This window comes from Triticum aestivum, chromosome 3B, assembly GCF_018294505.1.
Source record: "Triticum aestivum cultivar Chinese Spring chromosome 3B, IWGSC CS RefSeq v2.1, whole genome shotgun sequence".
Lineage (NCBI taxonomy): Eukaryota > Viridiplantae > Streptophyta > Magnoliopsida > Poales > Poaceae > Triticum > Triticum aestivum.
In genome coordinates, this window is record NC_057801.1 from 792,186,770 (window position 1) to 792,196,256 (window position 9,487).

The 9,487-nt window shown below is 46.0% G+C and overlaps 1 protein-coding gene across 1 annotated transcript; it reads left to right on the top strand.

Annotated features, from left to right (window-relative positions):
• Positions 1 to 559: 559 nt before the first annotated feature.
• Positions 560 to 4,908, top strand: LOC123072469 (protein OSB2, chloroplastic). The gene is made up of 8 exons (XM_044496019.1): positions 560 to 1,032; positions 1,584 to 1,722; positions 2,273 to 2,426; positions 3,101 to 3,201; positions 3,301 to 3,463; positions 3,536 to 3,604; positions 4,329 to 4,390; positions 4,477 to 4,908. Exons 1-8 carry the CDS (start codon positions 629 to 631, stop codon positions 4,624 to 4,626), a joined length of 1,242 nt encoding a protein of 413 aa, XP_044351954.1. The 5' UTR covers positions 560 to 628; the 3' UTR covers positions 4,627 to 4,908.
• Positions 4,909 to 9,487: the final 4,579 nt, after the last annotated feature.

Sequence of the window (9,487 nt, forward strand, 5' to 3'; positions counted from 1 at the left end):
CAACGAGACCTCTATTGCAAAAGTTTCTGCAACACGACCTTCGTTGCAAAAGGATTCTGCAACATGACCTCTGATGGAAAAGAAAAAAATTTCAAATTGTGTTGCAAAGATCGGAAGAAGAAAAAGGAAAGGTTGCAACAAGGCTGCTATTGCAGATATACGAGTTGCAAGATCTGACGGTTACCGCTACCTTCATTCGACGGTCTGGGAGGCGGTCGGTATTTTCAGAGCGTCAACCGGCCGACGTGTAGCATAGCCCAAAATTCTTTGAAAATCCATTGACCAAGATGGCCTCAGTTTCCCCTAAAAAAAGTTGGCCTCAGTTTCCCCATTACAAGCGAGAATTGAGTTCTTTTTTTCAGGCAAACAAGCGAGAATGAGCCGGCCCTACAGCCGGAGTCTTCCTTAAAACCTCTGGACCACACCGGCCGGCCCGACGGGTCCGGTCCGGTCCACTCCACTCCACCCACCGGCCCACGTCCACAAGCGACCCACCCCCCGCAAGATTCCAGTCCAAACCTCGGAGGTTTGACCATCCCCTTTCTTCCTCCGCCTCCGGTCCAACTCCAAACCCCCGCCCCCTCCCATCTCATTCTAGGGTTTAGGGTTTAACCGCCGACGCGCCACCATGCGCCACCTCGCCCGCCTCCTCAACCACCGCCTCCTCCTCCCCTCCACCGCCACCGCCACCGCCTCCTCCTCCGCCGCCGCGGCCTTCTCCACCTCCAAGCGCGCCTACCCCAGCCGGGCCAAGCCGCGGGCGCCGCCGCCCACCGAGAGCCCCGCGGAGGACGCGGCCGGAGACGACGGGGACGCGCCCCCGCCGGCGGACTCCGCGGCGTGGCAGAGGGAGAAGGTCCCCAGCGAGCTGCCCCGCCCGCCCACCATCCCCTTCCAGCCGAGCGTCGCCAACGCCGTCCGCCTCGTCGGCACCGTCGGCGCGCCCGTGCAGCTCCAGCGCCTCCCCGACGGCCGCTTCTCCGCCGTCTCCGTGCTCGTGCAGGACCGCCGCACCGACTTCCCCAAGTTCTGGTGCGATCACTTGTTTCGCTCTTCTTCTGTACTATGCTCAGCGATGGCTTGCTTGTGCCTGGGTTCCAAGAGGGTGGATTAACGCTGCTACATTGAATTGCGCTGAAATGAAATGAATTACGGGTACACCGGAGAGACGACGTTAGAATCTGTATGGGCAGGCTTGTATAGATACGAAAGGAACACATGGCTTAAGTGAGGTATCCCTGCTCTGTTTCAGATATCTCTCTTCTGTTTTAAGTTGAAGTTGGCCCTGCTATTGGATCGAATTAAGTGTCTAGTGGAATGATTTGTGATTGGACACTGTAAACTCTAACCACTAAATTGAATCCAAAATTGGTAGGGATCACTACATTTTCCAAATCTGTCGGTGACTAGCATTAGTAGCGTTTTATGTAGTTCCAGTAATTAAAGTATTTGACAGACAATTTTATTTTGGCTAGTTTTATGTCGTCGTGTCCTAGGGAACTTATGTGTCTGAGTATCCATCCGTATTTCCAGTGCATCACTCCATTTTCTCATTTTGGAGTTTGCCACTTTTTTACCTGCAGGATCCCTGTAATCTTTCAAGACGACTTGGCACAAATAGCTGCTTCTCACTTGCAAGAAAAGGACCTTGTCTATGTGTCTGGGCAATTAACTGGAGATGTTCCGCCATTCAAACATACTGATGGCCAAGCAAACATTCAGGTATACATCTATTCTATGTACTTTACTGCTGTGTTCTGCTTTCCCCTGTTATATGTAGAAGGTTAAGCATAAAGAAAGGGTAATCTTATTATCCTGCACGCCGAGTGTGTTTGGAGCCCAGCAGCCCCCTACCTTGTACATACCCTACCTTGTACTTACTGATAAAATGACAAAGTCCTGGGTAATTGTACTACAATCACTTGTGAGAATGAATCACATGATGCTATCAAACGCACCCGACTGAATATGCATTCTGAGCTATGTAAGATTCGGCATTTGATGAACCGATGCTTATGTTTACTTCATGACATGACTTAGTAGGCCTTTGTTGATCTGATATTCTCTTCCTTCTTGTGACTTTTGAAGATTTCTGCTAATCGAACGAAGTAAAAAAGATGTTGCTCATTCAGCTGTACTAGTGAAACTTTCTTACTTTTGTTTCAAAATTTGGTTCCTCTTTCCTAAATAAAATTGGTTGCTTGTTTCTCTTGCATCACATTATAGTTTAGTTTCTTAAACTAACTAACTGAATTTGCTATTTATATTCCAGGTTGTAGCACATTTGCTGTCATTTGTTGATAGTAAAGCTGTGGAAACGGATCTCATGGTGGATGAAGAGGAAGGGTTTATGGAGATTGCTGAGGCCGAAAAGAAAGTTGAACAAACGAAACCTATCTCTAAATATCCAGCACGCACATTTGCAGGTGCTGATTTGCTGCTCAGCTGTATCCAACCAAGCCCCACTCTTATAGGCGATATTGTTACATTGTTTGCGCTATGCCTGTGAGAAATTTACTTTCCATTAGAAAAGAAAATAAAGTTGCGCCCAATGTTTTTTTTCCTTAGCTTATCTTTTTAAACTTAAGATATAGTTTAGTTGCAGTGAAATACTAATCTTTCATGGAGTTCCATGCCTATCAGCAATGGACATACACGATCTAACAAGGAACACCTTTCTGACAGCTTTATTGGCATGTCCATCATTTCATAACTGTCTGATAGTTCGGATGTTTTTCTGATGATGAAACCTTACCATTTTTCTGCATTAAGTTACAACTTCACTTAATCCATGCTGTCTACCCAATTAATAAGTTCAATTAAACTGGAAACCTCTTTATCCATACGCCTATACCTTGGTGTCAAAGTACTGCAGTAAGATATTTCTATGCAAAAGTATTAAAAGCTGATATACCAGAATGAACTATTAAAATGTGCCTTTTTGGGCAGTCATATATGCTGCTTTCAATGGACAATAGGGAGGCTTAGTGCTTACTTAACTACAGTAAACACTTATTTTTCTATATTCAGTAGTCCAATCCCAGTTATGTATGACAATATCCTTGTATTTTTTCTTGATGGTGTTATGTTTTATTCTCAGATTATAAAGCCAAACAGGACAAGTACAGAACACTCTGGAATGATGTTCTTGCCAATCCACTTAATTGGACTGATAACCGGGCTGACAAGGCGAATGGATCTGTGAGCATGCTGTTTATACATGTGTTTAGTGCCTTAAAAGTAAGAAGCAAAGCTTGTGAGCCACTAACACTTGCAGGCATTTTTATTTGAATTGGGCAGAAAAATCCAAAATATCCTGATTTCAAGAACAAGACAGCAGATGAGGCACTCTGGCTTGACTCAGCACCACATTATGTTCTAGAGAAGTTGGATGGTTTGACCTTTAATAGTGGCTACAATGCGGCTAAAACATATAAGCCTTTTAATTCTAGCATGGGGAAAGGTAAAACTTTAAAACATAATATTCTCCCTTTTCGTCTTAATTTTTTATACTAATATTCAGTATAAACAACAGGTACAAATACAGGTTGGAGTAAATTCAAGACAAGCCAAGCTGCCTCTCCTGAGAAACAGAAAAAGGAAGGTAGGTATAAATTTGTTTTTATTTCCTGTGTGTTCATTTTACTTTACCATCAATAGTCAAGTGGCTTCACATCTTCTTTATCTCTACTCGTAATATAAGCTTCTGTACCTGGCAGTTGCACAAGTGGCTTAAATACCACCCTTGTCTGGCTTGTGGATTACATCATATTATCTCTACTTGCTTAAATATCATCTTTTCCTGTTTGCCTTCCTCTTTTTGCAATGGGATTATTTGTGCCTGAGGATCTACTATCTTTTCTTCTATAAATCATGTTTTTGTGATCTGTCATCTTTAAGTTGTAAATACCCTCATGCATCTCTTGGCTCCTAAGTTTTTTTTTTGGAGGATTCTAATCTGTAAAAACTTTTCCTACAAGGCCCGTTTGACTATTAGAATTGCAAGTAATGGGGATTTTCCTTGGCATTTATTTGCACTGGATTTCATAGGAAATCTTCATCCACTCCAATCTTTTGGAAATAATCCTACGCTTTTCCTATGCACAGTCAAACATCTTTCGACCATGTAGTATTCAAGATGACATGACACTCTAATCATTCGTTTTGGAAATCATGTGTCAAGGAGGTTATATGGCTTACAATGCCCATGTTTCTTGATGTGTCTGCCAATCTTTCTACCGAAACCTACATATTCTTCAAGTTGGTAGTTTGCGCTTCACAACCTGTGAGCATCTCTTTGCTGATGACGCCCATATTATTGCTTTCAGCGGAATTGTGGCAGAATCTTGTGGACAGTCCTCAAAGCTGGTGGGACAACCGAGCAGACAAGGTGGGTCTCCGAACATTTCGTCATGATTTATCTATTTTTTCCCCTTGGCTGGTCCTAATGATTGTTCTGTCTCGTCTGAAATTCAGAGGTCACCTAAAGCCCCTGACTTCAAGCACAAGGACACCGGCGAGGCTCTGTGGTTGAGCCCCAAGACACCAAGTTCGGTTACAGATGCGCTGCCACCGGTGAAAGGAGGCAGCAGAGGATTTAGAAGGCCGGAGACCCTGCTCTCTTGACCTATCTGAGGTGGCCTTGGTTGTGCGATGTGCGTTGCCTCAGCTCTATTCTTTTGCTAAATACTCAGTCTGTCTCGGTCTGCTAACTTATGCGAGTCTCGGTCTGCTAACTTATGCGAGTCTGGTAGAGACCACTTCAAGATAAAAAAAAAGAATCTCTGCCTTAACCTCCAGCGCTGTCACTGATGGCCATGTGGGTTGGGTTGGGTTGGGCCTTCGTAATGCTATGCCAGGATGTAAATAGCATTTCCACAAAGTTGATGATATTTATGCCGCTTGATACCCGTGTAGTGCTTTCAGTTTCAGGGCCGTGCTTGCAGCAAAATTTCCTATAGCTGTAAAGTTGGCCTTGGTCGTCGTCCATGAAACTCAAGTGGGCTGTGACCTGTGAGCGGGTCGGCCTCACAGACTTTTGAAGTACTCCCTCCGTCCCAAAATTCTTGTCTTAGATTTGTCTAAATACGGATGTATCTAGTTACATTTTAGTGCTATATACATCCATATCTAGACAAATGTAAGACAAGAATTTTGGGACGGAGGGGGTAGAAGTTTAAACCTGTTTCTCCGGTTTACGGCGGAATAGCAGAAAGGAGCAGCGAAAGCCCAAATATTAACAGGGGAATAGCAGAAAGGATCTAGCGTGCAGAAGAGCCACATATGCACCAGGGACTTGGTCAGATGGAACATGATACTACTCTGCATTTAGACTCTTTTTGAGAGAACTCTGCAGATAGACTTGGTCAGATAGATAGCACATAGTTTTTCTCACCTATATACAGGAGATTGCGCAGAAAGGTTGTCATTTGGCTTATTAACAACCCCTTCTGTTTGACGGACATTGCTAGGGGCCATTTCATCATCGAGATTTGAAGTTATATATGGTGAGCTTGTTGACGAGCTTCCAAACAACACTGACGCAGCAAATGGCCGCTGCCATGAGCTTTTCCCACCGAATACACATCGTCGTGCTCCTCACCTACTCGATATGGTCTCTGCATCTGCCTCGTGCTACCGCGCTTTCTTTTATCCGATCCCGACTAGGACGCCCAAGACTTCAGTTTCCAGGGTGACGCATACTACGACACCCAGGCTCTGACAAGAAACGGCGATGGTACAAGCATCAAGAACAGCGTAGGCCGAGCGTTCCTTGCGACGCCCATGCCGCTGTGGGATACCGTCACCGGCGAGCTTGCCCGCTTCACCACCTCCTTCACCTTCCAAATTCAGGCTGCAAGTGCGACTGTAGGTGGGAGTCCCACCACAATCCACCTGGTCCCAGTACACTTTGGTATTGAAAAGGTGGGGATCCCATCAAAACAAACATAGATTAAAGTGGGATTCCCACCTAACAATGTAGAGCAGTGAGCAACACGGTAACATCCTAATACAGCATGCATCCACCACCTTGGGTACCCAGCACCGGCTCTCCAGGCGGCCGCCTGGTCGACGGAATAGCCGTTGCTGCCTTGGAGCTCGACTCCGTCGAAGCCTGCCATGGCACGGCACAGTTGGTATCTGATTTCCGGTGTAGGTAGCAGCGAGCGAGCTAGGGGCTAGGGGCAGAGAAATGATGATGGCATACGAAGAAAGCAGAGGCGCGCACATATTCGATCCCAGGTGCTCGGCTCTCAGGCTCCGGCATCTAGCTAGCTAAGCTAGCCAGGACAGATTAGCAAGCTAGCTAGCACTAGAAGTAGCTAGGACAGAGTATTTTTCAATGAGAGCCCACTAAAAAAATTAAGTGAGATGGGCTAAGTAGTCTCACTTAATCCCATCTCCACGTGCAGCGTGATTCCAAATCAAGGTAAACAATGCAACCACTGGCGATGGCTTGACATTCTTCCTCGAATTGTATAGTGAAATCTTTATCGAAGATTTCGAGATAAGAAGTAATATAGGATGTGCTTGTTGACGAGCTTTCAAAGACGACGCATCAAATGACAGTTGTGAGCTTTTCCCGTATAAAATATATAGTGGTCGGGGCTCCCATTGCGAGCCTCTTGAGAGGAAGCTGTACGCATATTTTTCTCTCTTAAAGAAAAAAAAGGAAAAATCCTGACCTTCATCTCAAAATAAAAAAAACTTTCTCGCAACGTGTGGACATCACATCCATCTCAAAACTAAAAAATAAAAGCAAAAAAAAATCTCAAAAAGAAAAGGGAAAAAAGTCTCACTTCCATCTTCCAAATATAATCTCCAATTTTTTTTCCTAAAAAAGGTCTCATTTTCACCTTCCAAAAAAATCTCCAAAAAAAATTTTAAAAAGTTTCTCGCCATGGCCAACCAGCATGTGCCACATGACCATGATGGGTGGGGACGAGACTTGCCTGTTCCCTCCCCATGCACCCATCCGTGCTCCTGCGTACGTGGCTTGATTTGATTGGAACAAAATAAGACTCGGGCCCATCCCATTAAAATCAGGAGGATGATTAGATTAGAAAGGAAAAAAGAAAAAAACAGTCGTAGGATGAAGTGGGAGCACGGATGGGAGCATGGGGAGGGAGCAGGCAAGCCGGATCCGACGGGTGCCCCCCCTTCTCCTGCACATTAATGTTTGTGATCTCCATGCTCCTGTACTACTTGATATGGTCACCGCACTTGCCTCATGCTACCTCGCTTTCGTCATGCTCCACCTTCTCCCACCCCAGTGGCTATGACACCCAAGACTTCAGTTTCCAGGGCGACACATACTAAGACGCCCACGGTCAGATTATCCATGTGACAAAAGCCGGCAGGAGTCCAAACAACCAGAACCGATATAGGGAGATCGGGAGTTAAATGCACAGAACCACCACTTTCGTGTCACGACTTGTGAAAAACCACCACTTTACGATTTGTGACATTTCACACCGAATCGAATATTCCAACAGTGGGAAAAAACACAAAGTAAAAAAAGATATCGGTTTGACGTGGCCGATTACAAGCAGGCGGGTGAGGGAGTCCTGGATTCGGGGGTCCTCAGATGTCCAAACTAAGAGTTTGGGCCGGGTTGCATGACCGTACATGATCACGTCTGAAAGGATCGATATGGTTGACTAGAGGGGGGGGGGGGGTGAATAGGCAACTAACAATTTTTAAGCTTTTCTTTAACAATTTAAACCTTGCAACGAAATAGATTGTCTAGATGTGCAACTACGTGGACAAACTATATGATACAAAGACAACTAGCACACAAGCAAGCAATAGATACAACACAAGTAAGCTTGCAAAAGTAAAGGCATGAAATAACCAAGAGTGGAGCCGGTGGAGACGAGGATGTGTTACCGAAGTTCCTTCCTTTTAAAGGGAACTACGTCTCCGTTAGAGCGGTGTGGAGGCACAATGCTCCCCAAGAAGCCACTAGGGCCACCGTAATCTCCTCACGCCCTCACACAATGTGAGATGCCGTGATTCCACTATTGGTGCCCTTGAAGGCGGCAACCAAACCTTTACAAGCAAGATTGGGGCTATCTCCACAACACTTGGAGGCTCCCAACAACACCACGAAGCTTCACCACAATGGAGTATGGCTTCGAGGTGACCTCAACCGTCTAGGGTGCTCAACACCCAAGAGTAACAAGATCCGCTAGGGATAAGTGGGGGGAATCAAATTTCTCTTGGTGGAAGTGTAGATCGGGGCCTTCTCAACCAATCCCGAGCAAATCAACAAGTTTGATTGGCTAGGGAGAGAGATCGGGCGAAAATGGAGCTTGGAGAAACAATGGAGCTTTGGGGAGAAGAGGTGAGTCAACTTTGGGGAAGAAGACACCTTTATATAGTGGGGGAAACAATCCAACCATTACCCACCAACCAGCCACGCACAGAGCGCTACTACCGCTTGGGCAGGGCGGTACTACCGCTGATAAGCGGTACTATCGCTCCCTCCCAGCGGTACTGTCGTGCTGACGAGGGAAGCAGGGTCCTGGCCCTAGAGCGGTACTACCGCGGAAGTATAGGCGGTACTACCGCTTGGAGCGGTACTACCGCCCCTACTGCCGCTACTAGTACCGTAAAACCCGACACGAAAAACAGCAGTCGAGAATCGAGGCAGTAGTAGCCCGGAACCACTGCGGTACTACGACCGAAGCTCACAAGCGGTACTACCGCTCAGGGAGCGGTACTACCGCTCGGGGAGTGGTACTACCGCTTGACGTGCTTCGGCGGTACTACCGCTTGACAAGCTTCGGCGGTACTACCGCTGAAGACCGCGGTACTACCGCTGGGACAGGACAGACAGGCACAGATTAAGGAAAGAAGGCTCCAAAGAAGCGGAAAGAGGCAGCGGGTGTGATAAGGATGTGTACGTGTTGATTCCACCCTAGCCTTACCAAAACGGATCCCCTCTTGATACTACGGTGACTCCTACGAAATTGACCACCAACCGAGAAATGAAAGAAGCTACACCGTCTTGAATAAAACACCAAGGGGAAGTAATCGTCTCGTGCCAAAGGATGAATCTCTGAAAGAACTTAACGCACATGATTAGTCCGCAAAAGCATTGTCATCAATCACCAAAACATCTTGGGGATAAATATTCCCTTACAATCTCCCCCTTTTTGGTGGATTGATGACAATACGGGATTTGCACAAACAGGGAAGATGAAGGATCGTCGCAAAGCCCCACCGTCCTAAAATGTAGAAGGGCTCCCCCTGGATGTGTGCTGTCTAGATAAGTGCTTTGGACTGCACGACACAGATACCAGGATCAACGCCCCCCCTACATTTTGGAGACCAACTAACTAAGCAAGATATATGAGAGCAACATAGATAACAGGATAAGCATGCAACTCATAAGCTAGATAGACATAGATAACAAGATATATGAGAGCAACATAGATAACAGGATAAGCATGCAACTCATAAGCTAGATAGATAAGCTAGA

Coding starts and splice junctions, on each gene's coding strand:
- LOC123072469 (XM_044496019.1), top strand. CDS start 629: ATGCGCCACCTCGCCCGCCTCCTCAACCACCGCCTCCTCCTCCCCTCC. Junction 3,202..3,300: donor CTGACAAGGCGAATGGATCT/GTGAGCATGCTG, acceptor TGAATTGGGCAG/AAAAATCCAAAATATCCTGA. Junction 4,391..4,476: donor GGGACAACCGAGCAGACAAG/GTGGGTCTCCGA, acceptor TCTGAAATTCAG/AGGTCACCTAAAGCCCCTGA.